This window comes from Podarcis melisellensis (assembly GCF_964234715.1).
Source record: "Podarcis melisellensis genome assembly, chromosome: 14".
NCBI lineage: Eukaryota > Metazoa > Chordata > Lepidosauria > Squamata > Lacertidae > Podarcis > Podarcis melisellensis.
In genome coordinates this window covers 12,205,559-12,221,164 of record NC_138546.1, presented here as the reverse complement: position 1 = coordinate 12,221,164, position 15,606 = coordinate 12,205,559, and the positions used below count along the sequence as shown (strand labels likewise).

The 15,606-nt window shown below is 46.7% G+C and overlaps 1 protein-coding gene across 3 annotated transcripts in view; it reads left to right on the top strand.

Moving 5' to 3' along the window:
• Positions 1-529: 529 nt before the first annotated feature.
• The window catches only part of PDGFA (platelet derived growth factor subunit A), a 62,931-nt gene continuing 47,854 nt past the window's right edge, over positions 530-15,606 (top strand). The window contains exons 1-2 of one of the 3 annotated variants that reach the window (XM_081889369.1): positions 530-1,233; positions 3,548-3,644. In XM_081889369.1, coding sequence (XP_081745495.1) covers positions 1,171-1,233; positions 3,548-3,644 — 160 coding nt within the window. In that variant the 5' untranslated portion in view covers positions 530-1,170. Of the gene's footprint in view, positions 1,234-1,270; positions 3,012-3,547; positions 3,645-15,606 lie in introns of those variants that run through there. The other 2 variants (XM_081889367.1, XM_081889368.1) reach the window with 2 other exon arrangements.

The window sequence follows — 15,606 nt, the reverse complement described above, 5'->3', positions numbered from 1 at the left end:
GGAGAATGAGCTGGTGCCTGGGCAGGGACGGGACCCCGCACCGCGCCGTCTGGGGAACATTTTGGAGACTCCAAAAAGGGACGCCGGAGTCCGTGCGCCCTCATGTCTCCGCCTGATCAACCTTGCTGGATTTTTTGCTTTTTAAATTAAAAACCACAGTGACTATTCTATATATTTTTTGCAAAGAATCCGTGCCCAAAGTGGCTCCGTTTCCTCTAGCAAATCTTCCGGTCCTTTTAATATTTTGGTCTTTCCCCCTTCCTCTCCCCCCGAAAAAGCAAACGAGCAAGAAGATTCCTGTTTCCTTCGCGGAAGAAGGGTGCACACTTGCAGAAAGGACGTTGATCCTTTATTATTTCTCTCCCCCCCCCCCTCCCGCTCCAACAGAAGTACAGTATATACATGCGAATCTAATATTATTAAAGGGGCGTGGATGCGCCTTGCAGAGAAGGGTGCATTTGCTAGCGATCTCTCCCCTCTCTCCTTTTCCCATCTCGCTGCGGGGTGGGTGGGTATTTAGAAAGCGGGTTGGGGGGGTGGAGAGAGGAAGAGCGATTGAGAAGGAGGGACTGGTAACTCTCCGCATGTCTGGAAGGGGGCGAGCTGTCTCCAGACACAGGTGATGGGCGTTTCGGCGGCCTGCTAGGGTTTCACTTCGCTGCGATCTAAGCAAATATGCAGAAGTACCGGCTGGTTTAGTCCTGCGAAAGCCAAGGGAGGCAACGCGCAGGAGAAGCGAGCGAGCGAGCGAGAGGAGCGACAGCGATCAGCTGCAAAGCCCCCTTTCCCCCCCCCCACCACCCGCGTTTTTTATTTTTTGGAGAGCGAAGCGGGGTGGGGTGGTGGGGGGAAACCAAGAACCGCCACCCCCTTGTAAGCCTCTTCTTCCTTCCTTCTCCCCGTGGCGCCTCTACCCGAGGAGAGAAACACCCGCGCGCAAAAGGAGACCCCGATCGATCCTCTGTGAAATCAATAAATCCAAAGAGAGCAGCGCCCCCCCACCCTCCCCGCCGCCACCCCGATCAGCGCCCAAGCCGGAGAGAACTCCACACCGGTGTGGCGATCCCTCTGAGGGATGGTTGTTATTTTCCCAGCCCAGGGAGGCGGGCTGGTGCTCCTCCTTCGCAGCCCCGTTGAATTGTATTCCTGGCTACAGTGCATGAGACCGCGATGAGGACCTGGGCAGGATTTTGGCTCATAGGCTTGTGCTACCTGGCCCTCGTGCTGGCGGAGGTAGGTGCTTCGCCGTTGGAAATCGGGGGTCTGGAGGTGGTGGGGGGCAGAGATCCGGGCGGCGGCGGCAGTAGCAGGCTCAACATCCCTGTCTTTATTTTATTTTCCTTAAGCCTGAACTATTTCTATAGTTTTGCATGACAAGTGTAATTCTCCCTTCTTCCCCTTTGCTTCTTAATGTTTTGCATGAGAGAGGCTGATCTCTCCAAACCGCCCCCCCCCCAAGCCCAAGTCGGAAGACCTACTATGTTTGCAATACCATGGATGGCTTTAGCTTCGCCCTGGATGAAGGAGGGAGGGGAAAAGGAGAGAGAGAGAGACTCGCTTCTAAAATCTTGCAAAAGATCAAGTAGTGAGGGAGTGGTGGTAGTGGTGGTGGAGAGCCGCTTGTCACGTTAAGATGCATGGCTGCGATCCGAATTAAGATCGTGCAGCACGCTGGTTTCCCCGGGGCTGGCATGGAGGCGGGAGGTTGCACTGCTTGCTGTGTGTGCCCTTACACGCGTGTAAAACGTGCGAGCGTTCGAACGCGCGTTGCAAGTCCCCTGGAACGGTTTGCAAACGGCGCCCTGGGTCGGCGCGAGTGCCGCCTGGCGAGCGGGGTGGGGAGGCGAGTTGGGAAGAGGGATTTTAATAGCGCGGTTTCCTGTTAATGAGAAGCTAACATGAATCTGCTAAAATAGAATAATAATGAAGCAATTAGGCTAGTGGGTTTCTAATTGAGGTAGCAGAGCCTTGCTTTGGCATTCCGGAGGGAGCGGCGCGTTACCTCCATCCACCTTAGGAATTCACTTTATAAGGTCAGAAGAGATAAAATCATAGCGTGTTTATGTACTTGGAAGCGTATCCCACTGAGTTCAGTGGGTCCACCTGCCCTGACCAAAGTAGCTGCACTGTTTAGGATTTCGGCTTTATTTGGGGAAAAAGTATGAGTTCCATCTAAGCCTGTTTATTGCTCTTTATGGGCATATTTTGGATTTCCTCGGGCAGAGTTTTGGATTTGATAAAATCTCTCCCTCTCCTTCTCTTCCAATTTTGAGGATTATTACAGGTGGCCATTTCTGGGGGAAAGAGATGTGGGAATTAAATGACTTATAAGGAAGGACGTCTCTTTTAAAAGGTACACTGGATTGACCTTGCTTGTAAACACTGTGATGTGTAAAATTATAGCTCCCAAAGCAGCTTTTTTGCAGTCTTCCGACGTGGGAAACCTGTAGGATCGTATTAGTTCTGGATCTATAATCTCCCCCTCCCTCTGTCTCTCTCTGTCTCCCCCTTCCTTCGCATTCCCAACCAGACAGATATTTTTTTTTAAGGGAGGGGGAGTTAAGTACTAAGCTGACACCAATGCCAACCTAAAACTTTATTACTGTGCTAACTTTCCTGCTGCTAAAAAGAAATGCATGGATAAATATCTCTTACGCTGCAAACCCAGTGTGTGTAATTAAGAAAGAGAGGCGATTTTCAAGTACATACGTAGGAGGAGGAGGAGGAAAGTCCTTCCTGGTCTGATCCAATGCATGTTTGCAAAGCCCTGTCTGAGTTCAAGAGGACTTACTCCCCAGGGAGAGCTCATAGGATTGCCTTCTTGGAAAGGCTCCCAGGAGTTGGCTGGGTTACTGAGCTGTGCTGCCTTTAAACTTGATCTATCTCATGCCGTGGGGTTTTTTTTTAACGATGGTGCCCAGGGACACCCTTCTCCCTGCCCCAACAGCCCAATCCTAAACAGGGTTACTCAGGAATCAGTTCTGTTCATTTTGCACAGGACTTACTCCCAAGTAAGTGTGCGTGAAATGGCAGCTGAGCAGCCTGTACCTGTATACGGTTACTAATTCCTGCAGAATTCAATAGGATTTACTTCCAATGAAGTGTGCTTGGGATGTGAGTCAAAAACCAACCAACCAGTGTTCCCCCCCTTTTTTTTGCCTTTCAAACTTGCTGGACTTCCTCCGAAATCAAGGAAGCGAAATTCCCTGGGTGAGAAACACAGTCTTTCTGATCCCCTCCTCACAATCAGGTGGGGACCCAAACAGTTTCCAACCTCCTGGCGAATGCAGGCAAAATGTAGGCACCTGCCAGATAGAAGCAGAGTTTCATGGCAAGGATTTGTGTTGCTTGGTGCAATGCTGGATACGGCTTCAAAATGATGATGATGATGATGTAAATTGCCCTTTAGCAGTTGGAGGAAGGGGGGAGAGTAGATGGCTTCAGTGGCCACAAGACGCAACCCTACAGGCTGTACTCAGAAAGTGTTTTTGGAGTGAGAAGAGAGAGCGATCAGCCTGTGTCTGTCTGTCTGTTTTCTTTTTTTAAGGAAGCTGAGATCCCTCAAGAGGTGATTGAAAGGCTGGCTCACAGCGAGATCCACAGCATCCGTGACCTGCAGCGCCTCCTGGAGATTGACTCCGTAGGTAAATTATTTCCATGCTTTTCCCCCTTACTTTCTGCTTTTTTGAGATGATAAACGAATTGCCAGTTAAATCCATGTCATCTTACGAAACGGTCAAAGAGAAAAAGAGAGAGATACTGCTTTGGGGAGTGATGCGTTTTCCTTAAAAACGTCACCGGCAGCTCTGCACATGGGACCGATGCTTTCCAAATGTCTTCTGTCCACTCTTAAATTCGCTCCTGCTTTGGGCAGGCAGATGGAACCCAAAGGTCAGCTTTCAGGGATGCAGGCTGAGTCAGGCATTTTTCCCGAGCCGCGGGAACATTTCGGCCTCAGGACAGAGAGTCACTGCTTCCAGCCCGGCCCAGCGTTGTATTTTGAGTTCCTGCACGTCTGTGTGTATAGGGGATGCATCTTAAAAAACATGGCAACCTTGCTGGATTGAAGGAAGGAGTGGTCTGGCTTCGTTTATTGGCCTTTTCCTGGGTGCTTCTACAAACGGTTTGAAGCATTCGCCTTCCCCAGAAGGTTGCTCCCCAGGCAGCCTGAATTCTGCAGTCCAGAGCCTTTGGAGCTTGGCCCCCTGCTTTGCCATTATGGCTAGCAGCGCTTGCGTGTCTGACCAGATCAGTTGTGCTCATGCTTTTGAATTGTTGGTTGTGTGGCTGTGATTGTGTTTGACATCCAGTGACGGAACTCCTGCTTTCGGTGGTCTGCATGAGCAAAGAACTTCTGCTGCTGTAGTTGTTTTAATTTTTTGGCATTTGTGCCTTGCCTTTCTTCAAAGCAAGAATTGTGAAATTCTACTGTGACTTTTCATTTATATGGCACAAAATGTGGAAAATGTACTTTATACTCTTCATTGGGTTCACATGTGCAGTAATCTTAGTTTGTGTTGTGCAGGTTTTTGTTTTGTTTTGTTAATGAGGATGACAGCTAAGGCCTAACTAAGTTGGACTTTGAACTCACAGGGTTGCACCCAATGTTTGTCCCACTCAGATTAAAATTAATCAACACAGTTCTCGTTGGCCCACTGATTTCAGTGGTGCAACTCAGAGTAGGACTTAGTTGGATGCAAGCATTCTGCCCATCTATAAAATCAAAATGTTCCCCTACTTTTGATTGGACAGATTTAGTGTTGGTTCACCCATGCTTTTACCATCACGTGATTTTCCTCCATTCAGCAGGCAATCCTTTCCTGGAAGTAAGCCCCATTGTAGGGAGGCCTACCTGTGAGTAGGCATGCAGAAGATTACCTGAGGGCTGCTGGCTTAATGTGTGAAGTTCCACCCAAAAGTATTGTGTTTGGATTGAGTCAATACGGAAATTCTGTCTGCCATGTTAGCTGATGTTGCAGTCATCAAGTGATGAATGGGTCTGGGTGAACCATGGAATTTCAGGTGCCACAGGCAAACTTCGATAGGGGATCCTGTGGACGTGGTGGTTCTTTCCTAATGTAAAAATGGGATATTTATTTGTGTGTAGAGTTCCCAACTGGCCTTCTATTGCAAGATATTATACCTGTGTGTCAGAACTCTACGCTTTGCATGATCAGCAATGCAGCTTCAATATAGCCTCATAATTTAAACCTCCCCACAATCCAGCAGTGTTGTAGGTGGCTGTGACTTTTATATGTTCAAGATAATTTCCCTAGCCAGGAAGAACTCCCACCACATTGCCTCTAATTCATGCCACTGTGTTATCTTCAAGATCTATTGCCTTGGGTTCATTTGTAAAAAAATATTCCAAGTCGTGTTTATGAATGAAGTCATGTCTCTACAAGATGGTGGTGGCTGCTTTCTTCTTCTTCTCCAGTGAAAGGAAAAATAAACTCCTTCCTTTTGACTTTAAACAGAAAGCCTGCTCCATTGAGCTTCCAAACAATTAGCATTCACATTTTTTATTTTTAATTAAATAGCCCAAGGTTATTTTCTGCATCATTAGATCTACAAATGCTTCGAAGGGCAAACGTGCAATTTGCTAATATTTCTGAACTGCAACAGACCCATCCTGCTATTAAAGCTGATCTCTCACAGTTGTCATTGTTGGGTCCAAGCAGATTTCACGATTATGTACTATGCCGGGAGTGATTGCTTTGTTTATTTTGCAAAAAAATATGAAAGGGGAGGAAAAAAATGGCATATTTATTTATTTATTCTTTTAAAGGCAAGGGAAGTCTCTACCAATCTTGTATCCTGAGTCAGGAATCTGGCATGTCACTGCTTGTGTTGTTAATAGTGGAGCTGCTCCATTTAAACAAAGACTGCATAGTTGCTATGCTTTTTTTTCCTTCCAAAAAAATAAAATTGCAGGGGCCCTTTGAAAGTTCCTCCTGAGTTACTTCACAGATACATTCCTCCCCGCTTCAGGAGGAGCACTCTAATTTCAGTGGGCCTACTCTAGGGGACATAGCATCAAGTTTGCATCCAAAAGGCAGGATCCACTGGGAACAGTTTTCCTTGGCAAGTCTTACTTCCATAGAGCTGCAGAAGTTGCAACCAAAATGACCATGTCTTACCCTGCAAGGGCAGTTCAGAGCATTTGGGGGAGTGGGGCAGGAGGAAGACCACTAACAGCACAATCCTGTTGCAATATCTGTTGTGAGGTCAGCCCTGCTGGGTTCAATGGGAGTTGGTCCCAGCTAAGTGTGAAGCCCATGGAAGAGTATGATAGAGCAGGAGTGGCCCACCTGTGGTCCTCAGCATGTTGTTGGATTGCAGCTCCCATCAGCCAAAGACAGCATGGCCAGTTGTCAAGGATGATGGGAGATGTAGTCCCGGCAACATAAGGGCGGCTTCCTTCCTTGCTGTGTAACACCTGCTCCACGCCGGTTGTGAAATGGAAAACTTAATGAATCCGAATGTTAGAAAGTTTGGGTAAAACAAAGCAAGTCTTCACCCAACTTCTAATGAATGTATCAAGACCACCGTCTTCAGGTCTTTAACAGGAGATCAGACAAATTTGGGGGGAAAGAGGCCTGTGACTGGTTGCTAGCCATGATAACTGCATAGCAGATGTAGGGAACTTTGGGGTCTCTCGATGTTGCTGAACTACAATTCCCATCAACCTTGGCAAGCGTGCTTTTGTTGGTTAAGGAAGATGGGAGTTGTAGTTCCACGGCACTTGGAAGGGCTAAAAGTCCCCCAGACTTACTATATATAGGGTTGTATTCCAGTGTTAGTCATACTCAAGAGTAGACCCATTGAAATGAATGGGCCCAAGCAAGTTAAGGTCATTGTTTTTAATGGGTCTGCTTGGAGCATGATTAATGTTGGATCGAATCCAAGGAACCCTAATAGCTACATAGAACCTCCATGTTCAAGGGCAGTATACCACCAGGAGGTAAGAGATGGGCAACAGTCTTCATTGCCTTCATAGCCTCCTCTGGATTTCCTAGACTAGTCTGGTTAGGAAGCAGGATTAGGTGGGCCTTTAGAATCCTATGTCAAGACCCTCAGAGATCTGTCTAGCCCACCAAGCTGCTTATTAGAATTGTTATAAGAAGAGTCTTGCTGACTCAGTCCAGAGGTCATCTTGTCCAGTGATCCTGTTCTTAAAGTGACCAGTCAGATGCTGATGGGCAGTCTACAAGCAAGGTAGGAACACTGTTCCCACTCAGGTTCCAGATGATTCTATGGTTTTGAGAGACTTATTCAACCCAGTAGTTACGGTAGTGCAATCTTCTTTTAATCCAAAGAGTTGTGACCTGGAGCAAGTGAAGCTGCCGCTAAGCCAATATGCAAAGTTCCCTCCCCACACCCCTAAGTAACTCCTCACTTCAGTTAGGATTAAGGAGCAGGTGTAACATAGTGGCTGAACCGAGAGCATCTCTGCTTTAACACTACAGTGTTATGTATGTTGGTGTGGAAGTAAGTCTCATAATGGAAAGTGCGCTTAGATTGCACATCTCACCTTGCCCTTGAACTCACTGAGTGTCCTAGCAGGGTCTCCTGAAGTGCATAAGAAGAACCCAGCTGAAACAGGACCAAAGGGCCATTCAGTCCAGTACCCAGTTCTCCCAGTGATCAGTCAGAGGCATGTGGAAAGCCCAAAAGCAGGACATGAGCACAATGTCCTTGCCCTTTCCTGCTCATGTTCCCCAGCATCAGATATTAGGGACTTACTGTCCCTGATACTGAAGGTATTGTCTGAAGGAACATGAAGCCACCACCTTGCTGAAGCTAAGCAGGTCTGGGTCTGGTCAGTGTCTGGATGGGTGACCGCCTAGGAACTACATGTACACTTCTTTGGGTTCCTTGTATGTAGGATGTAAGAACAAAATAATGAGCCTCTTGGGCTTGCTGATAAGAAGGTCAGCAGTTCGAATCCCTGTGACGGGGTGAGCTCCCATTGCTCCGTCCCAGCTCCTGCCAACCTAGCAATTCGAAAGCACACCGGTGCGAGTAGATAAATAGGTACCACTGCGGTGGGAAGGTAAATGGCATTTCCATGCGCTCTGGTTTCCGTCACGGTGTTCCGTTGCACCAGAAGTGGTTTAGTCATGCTGGCCACATGACTCGGAAAGCTGTCTGTGGACAAATGCTGGTTCCCTCTGCCTGAAACACTACTGCAATGTGTTCACCATCCAGGGGTCCTTTAACTTTTACCTTTGGTTAGTGGCCAGGATTCAAATCTCCACTCAGTCATGAAGCAAACTGTGTGATCTCCACTCACTTCATGCATATTTTTACCTGCCCCCATCATGTCCCCAATAGCTCCGTTGGTTAGAGCATGGTGCTGATAAGACCAAGGTTGCAGGTTCAAGACAGCTGCATGTTCCTGCATTGCAGGGGTTGGGCTGGATGACCTTCAGGGTCCCTTCCAGCTCTGCCATTCCATGATTCTCTGCCCTCTCCTATTTGCCTCTTTTATTTTGTTGTTAACCAAGAAGCCCCAAATGTTGCAAACTTTCCTTATGTGGGGGCTGGCCTCAGCCGCTTGACCACTGCGTCTGACAAAATATTTTCGGAAGTCTACAAGCAGGGTGTGAAGGTAACAGCCCTCAACTTTTGCATGCATGAGACCATAAAGAGAAGTTGCTGGATCCGGCCAGTGACCCATCGAGTCCAGCTTCCTGTTCTCACAGTGGCCAACCAGATGTCTGCGGGAAACCCACAAGCAGATCCTGAGGACGAGAGCAGTCTCCCCTCCTGTAGTTTTCGGCAACGGCATTTGGGAGCATTGCTGCCTGCAGCTGGAAGCAGAACATAGCCTTTGTGACTAGTTGGTGGCCATCACTGTTTCCCATGGGAGCAAGTTCCATAGTTAACCTTGCTCTGTGCGAAGGAAGTACAGTGGTACCTCGGGTTACAGACGCTTCAGGTTACAGACTCCGCTAACCCAGAAATAATACCTCGGGTTAAGAACTTTGCTTCAGGATGAGAACAGAAATCACATGGGAGACCCCATTAGCTAAAGTGGTACCTCAGGTTAAGAACAGTTTCAAGTTAAGAACGGACCTCTGGAACGAATTAAGTACTTAACCCGAGGTACCACTGTATTTTATTTTACCTGTTTCCATACGTACTCAAGTCGAGTTGTTCACGTCTTTGTTGAGCCTTCCTGATCTGACAGGGCTGTGATATCATCATTCTTGTGGGGCCTTAGCCTGACAGTGCTATCCTGTGGCACCATCCTACTGTCAGGGTTGGTAGGAATTGGCGCTGAAAATACTGTGTGGGCTGCTTTGAAGGAATTCTTGTGTAGGTTCCGCGTGTTTATGAAAGGCATAAGGCATTCCTTGGACTGGGATGGTATTTTGGAACAAAGGATGCTTTGCAAGCGGACAGCTTTGATTCATAATTTGTGAGAAGCCAGGAGTATTTTATTGTGCAGCTGTAGATCAGGACGAGAAGGTCTTCTTGAGTTGCCAAGATCTGATTCTGCCCCTTGTGACATTTCTGTAGTTTTTGCTTGCCATCTGAGGAGCAAGCTCAGAAGCTTGGGAATGTCCAGAGAGTTTAGGTTTTTTACATCTCCCTTTTAAAACTGCATATCACAAATTATCCACGCAGACTCAAGTGTGTGTACAATTTTTAAATTTTTTTTTTTTAAAAAAACCACGTAAACGGCAAAGAACGTAGTCTGTCAATTACGTTGTGTTCTGTTGGGTTTGGGCTTCTGAACCTAGTGATAGTCTCAGATTCTATAGACCTTGATGTGCCAGCCAGGTTGGGATAAATGCCTATCCCCACCACAAATTTCTTCATTAAATTTCCAGTACGACTAGACTCTTGTCAACTGAATGGTCCCTTTCATTTATTGGAGGTACTCATGTGAGGAAACACTGGTTTCTTAAGGATGGATTTAATATTGTGTTTTAATTGTTATTACCTGCCCCTGGGACCATTGCATGAAGGATGGGCAATAAACGATGGTGGTGGTCCTGAATGGGGTAATTGTGCCCCTGAAAGACCAGGTGCGCAGCCTGGGAGTCATTTTGGAATCTCATCTGTCCTAAATGCAGGTCAGTTCTGTGTCCAGGGCAACTGACTACCAGCTCCATCTGGTAGGCAGGCTGAGACCCTACCTGCCCGTGGACTGTCTCGCCAAAGTGGTGCATGCTCTAGTTATCACCTGCTTGGACTACTGCAATGTGTTCTACGTGGGGCTACCTTTGAAGGTGACCTGGATACTGCAACTAATCCAGAATTGACAGCTAGATTGGTGACTGAGAGTGGCTGCCGAGACTACATAGAAGGAGCGTCTCCACCCACATCGTTCTGCCCAGACACTGAGTTCCAGCGCTGAGGGCCTTCTGGTGGTTTCCTCACTGCGAGAAGTGAAGCTACAGGGAACCAAGCAGAGGGCCTTCTCGGTAGTGGTACCTGCCCTGTGGAACGCCCTCCCATCAGATATCAAGGAAATAAACAACAATTTGACTTTTAGAAGACATCTGAAGGCAGCCCTGTACAGGGAAGTTTAATGTTTGAAATTTTATTCTGTTTTTAGTCCTCTTTTGGGAGCCGCCCAGAGTGGCTGGGGAGACCCAGCCAGATGGGTGGGGTATAAATAATAAAATTCTTCTTCTTATTATTATTGATTTGTTGGTGCCCTCTCATTCCCTGGCTGTCCCAAGGAGCCTCCTGTTCTTCAACAGGAGTGTCTCGCTTTATGGAATTCAGGAAGGAGAATTGTTTTTAAAAACAGCCCCTTTCTCTTTGGGTGAAAGAGTTTTCTCTTGCTTTGCAACAGATTCTGATGCTGCATTTTAGAGGATGAACGGCTGATAATGCCTTTTCATAAAATTAGAAACCACACCCCCAGATCATCTGCCATCATGTTAAGAATAATCAGCAACACAGCGCTTTAATCAATCTTTCTGACTTTTTTTTATCGCAAAAAGGCCAGATTGTTCTTTTACGGTCTGGTCTTGTAAAACAATGGAAACTCTCGTTGGAGTTTTAACAGGAAGATTTGGGTTTTGGGCAGAGTTAACTACTGTCTCATCCAGCAGAGCATTATGTGGGTAGTGTTCTGTTTGCTTAGAATGATTATTGTATACCGGTCACTCGCAATCATTTTTTCTGTTCATCACTGTAGCTTTTTGGTTGACCACTGTGTGAAACAGGATGCTGGATTTCTTGGGCATTTAGTCTGATTCAGCAGAGTTTTTTTCTTATCATCTGAAATCCCATCATATCTAGGGAATTAAGAGTTCAAATTCAACAAGTATTCCTCCCAACTTCCGAGCATGTCGCTGCCTAATGCTGGATCGCTCTTCACCACCTCCTTTCTGTGACATCAGAGCAGCTAAGCCAATGGCAGCTGCCCAGGCTCACTGTGACATAAGAGCTGATTAGCCAATCACATCATCAAGAGAGGCAGGGCGATAAGAGAACTAAGAGGTCAAGGAGGAGTTTGGCAGAGTGAAGAGGTGTGAGAAATGGAGGAGGGGAAGGAGCAGCTGGAGAAAGTAAATATATCTCTTTACAGTAAGCTGTCTCATATGGTGACTGCAACCTGGGCATTCACAATAGCAATGGACAGAGGAAGAGAAGGCAAGAAAGTTGGGCAGAGAGTAGCATTACAGAATCACTGCTTGATGAGTTATAGCTTTCCATAGTGCTGATTGATAAGAACAACTTGTTGCACAGGATTCATCTGCGGGAAAACTCTTCAGCTCTGATGGCCACTATGAATCCTTGCCAACTCTCATTACTCATTCAAACTATACTGCCTTTTGTGTGTGACCATTGCAAGGCTGCGTACAGAAATTACATCACAGCTTCCTTGCAGGATAGCAAATAGAATTAAATAAGTAGCAAGAAATTAATGTAATGGCTGTACCAGTGTGGTGTAGTGGTTCAGAGCAGCGGACTCGTAATCTGGTGAACCAGGTTCGCTTCCCCACTCCTCCACATGCAGCTGCTGGGTGACCTTGGGCTAGTCACACTTCTCTGAGGTCTCTCAGCCTCACACACCTCAGAGAGGGTTTGTTGTGGGGGAGGAAGGGAAAGGAGATTGTTAGCCGCTTTGAGACTCCTTAGGGTAGTGATAAAGCGGGATATCAAATCCAAACTCTTCTTCTTTTACACATCTGGGACTCTTGTTGCCAGACAGCAACCAGTGGACCTTCTGCATTGATCAATGTGGTTCACAAAGTGATGTACAGATTATGGACTTGTTTACGTCCATTGTGTGGGCCAATTCTTCAAAGAAATCATTGAGAATGACTTCAAAAGAAGAATATGAAAATGCCATGAGTTGGACCGTCTTGCTTGCCTCCTCCTTGTTTTTCACTAGCTCCTTTTGCTGGACTAGATGGCTTGTCAGGGTCCCTTCCCTCAGATATTTCTCTGTTGTCACCTGAGGGCCACCAGCCTTGTGTGAAGGGATATTTGCAAGATAAAGGCAGAGCTATTGCACTGAAAATGTTCCATGGGTACTTGCAGGCATGTGTGGTGGTTCTGTATGGTCTACTTTTCATGTGGGCTGTTAGTAACAAACACACACCTCGTCCCCCAAAACGAAGATCGCATGCTGTTACTATGACCTCTTTTAATCTTCAAAAACAGTGTGCCTACTGTTCAGAATATAGCAGACAGTATTCCCAAGCTCCCCTCAGCCGGGCACAATCCTGATCTGACCCTGAAGCTACATCAGCACCCTCCCCTTTGGTGGAGTAGTTGCTGCTATTTCTGCTAACGTTGTTTATTTATTTAATTTTAAAAAAAGGAAGAAAAAAGATTCTTCAAGGTGACTTATGGAGGCAGTCCAGAATTCCATCCTCCTGGCTGTTTGCCACCACAGGAGATGTAAAAACACAATTAATTGGTTTGCTTAGCATTCTCAGTAGTTCACTATTTTCTGGAAAAAGAAACAGTTGTTTTAAAAATAATGACAACTTGATTGTGCTCCGATGGTGGAGGCTTAACCCTCTCCATCGAAAACAGAAACCCAACCCAATATTGGCTGCTTTCCTAGGGGGCACTCTGTACATGGCTTGTGGAAATAATAATAATAGGTTTTTGGAAACAAAGTTTGCAATTCTAATTTGGAACCTGGCTTTCTTGGACCCCAGCTGCATGACTATTGCTCTCACAAGAGATTTTCATGTGCAGCATGTATGCGTGTTGATAGAGGGAGCCCCCCTCCCACCCGGAGAGGTTTGAACATTTTCTGCCCTCTGACTTAAGCTTGTTCATTCTTCATTGCCACTCTTGGGCATCTTGCTCACCCACCAAAATCAGAGAGTGTGCCTAGTATTTTGGAAATCTAATGCATTGCAGTCCTTTGCTGATTTAAACCTGGGTAGAGAGGTAGTAGATCAGGCAATTCCTCAAAGAGGTAATGTGTAAGAATGGTACGATAGCATCTTCTCGTGAGCCACCTGGAAACTGTCAGTTTTTAGAGCAAACCTCTGTATTTTTACTCCCTGCCTCCAGGCATAGTCAGGAATGCTTACATGCTATCATGGTATTCTTTCTGGTTAAGTCATTGACTGAATAACACTAGATAGATGCAATGTACTTTTGCTATTGTGATATTATTATTAGATTATAAGTTCAATGTAATGGATCACTGAGTTAGGGGCAAGTTGGGTGCATTTCTTTAAAAATCTACAATGCCAACTCAGAGTGACTGCTCTTACCCAAGGCTTTGTTGAGGGTATTTGTGGGAAATCCACTGGGCTCTGTTTGGCTGAATTATTTGAAGGCAAAAGTCAAGAATTTCATAACATGAGCATGGCATCTAAGGACCCTCGAGGCTTTGTTTTTGCGCACAAGCCCTCCACCTTGCAAGCCTCCCAATTAGAATCATAGAATCATAGAGTTGGAAGAGACCACAAGGGCCATCGAGTCCAACCCCCTGCCAAGCAGGAAACACCATCAGAGCACTCCTGACATATGGTTGTCAAGCCTCTGCTTAAAGACCTCCAAAGAAGGAGACTCCACCACACTCCTTGGCAGCAAATTCCACTGTCGAACAGCTCTTACTGTCAGGAAGTTCTTCCTAATGTTTAGGTGGAGTCTTCTTTCTTGTAGTTTGGATCCATTGCTCCGTGTCCGCTTCTCTGGAGCAGCAGAAAACAACCTTTCTCCCTCCTCTATGTGACATTGTTTGCTTTGAGTAAGTACAGCAGCTATTGTCTCTTGTCTGCTGAATTTCTGCCTAAATAATGAAGCTTCCTTGGCAGCTGGGTTGCTTCCAGATGTTAGCAGCATCCCTTACACTGCAGCGGTTCTCAACCTGTGGATCCCCAGATGTTGTTGGACTACAACTCCCATCATCCCTGAGCTCTGGCCTTGCTAGCTAGGGATGATGGGAGTTGCAGTCCAACAACATCTGGGGACTCACAGGTTGAGAAAGGCTGCTTACAGTATTGCTGTTCGGCTTCAAGCAGCATGGTAACTGCTCCCAGAGCTCTGGAATCCAAATGACATTGTATGAGAGCCCCCTTTCCCCAGGCACAATTTTCTTTTTTGGACTGAGGTTCCTGTTATGAACTATGCTCAGCTTCAAGGGGGATTCTGGTATCTGTGAATATTCATTGAGTCCAAAGCAAGCAGCGAGATATGTCTGCCTAATGGATTTATTAATCGGATACACAGGCTGCATTCATCCCACATCTTTAAAGCATCATGATACTGCTTTAAATACATACGACATGGCTTCCACCAAAGGATTCTGGGAGCTGTAGTTTGTTAAGTGTTAAGTTTGTTATGAGACCCCGATTCCACAGAACTACAGTTCCCAGAGGGATTGTGAAGAGGGATTGTTTGAAAACTATAGTTCTGGGCGGGGAATAAGGGTCTGCTAAACCACCCTCAGCTCCCTAAAACAACAGCATGCATTTGTTGACCAAGAAAATGATGAGGGACTGAACTAGATGGATTGTTTCTGACCATTGGCCTTTGTGTTTGGGGCTATGCCCACTGCCCCTGTTGTAAGCCTAGAGGCCTAGTTATAAAGGCTAGGCCTAAATACAGGCCTCAAGTATTGCTATTACTCTTAGTAATAAATCTATTGCCTGCCTTTCACCAGCAGGTCCCGGGCTGGGTTACAACAAATTAAAGTCCAGTATTCCAAAAGTTAAAACAGATTACAGGCGCAGGAATAGGCTGGGTTCTCAAAACACACATGTCATATGTCAAAGAACCAGGGTAAAGAGGTGTTGTCAGGGGCTCAGGAGGAGAGGCACAAGGAAAAGAGGAGATGGAGAGCGAAGGGGAAGAATCTGAGGGGAGCGTAGGAGAATATGACAGTGGCCCAAGGGATTCCATGAGTCTCTCCAGCGAATCGGAAGACTCGCAGAAGGGGGCGCCAGTGGCCAGGGGTAGAGGGTTCCCAAGGGGAACGCCCCAGGAGCAAGGGGGGAGCAGGGACTCCCAGAGCAGCAGTTGGAAATCAGGACCAGCTTCCCCACCAGAGCATAGTGAGGGGGAAAAGTCCCAAGTATCAGGGCCAGTGGATTCCCCACCAGGGAGAGAAGACGAGGCAGGGCTGACCACGCCTCCATCGGAGAGTCGGACAACGGAGGG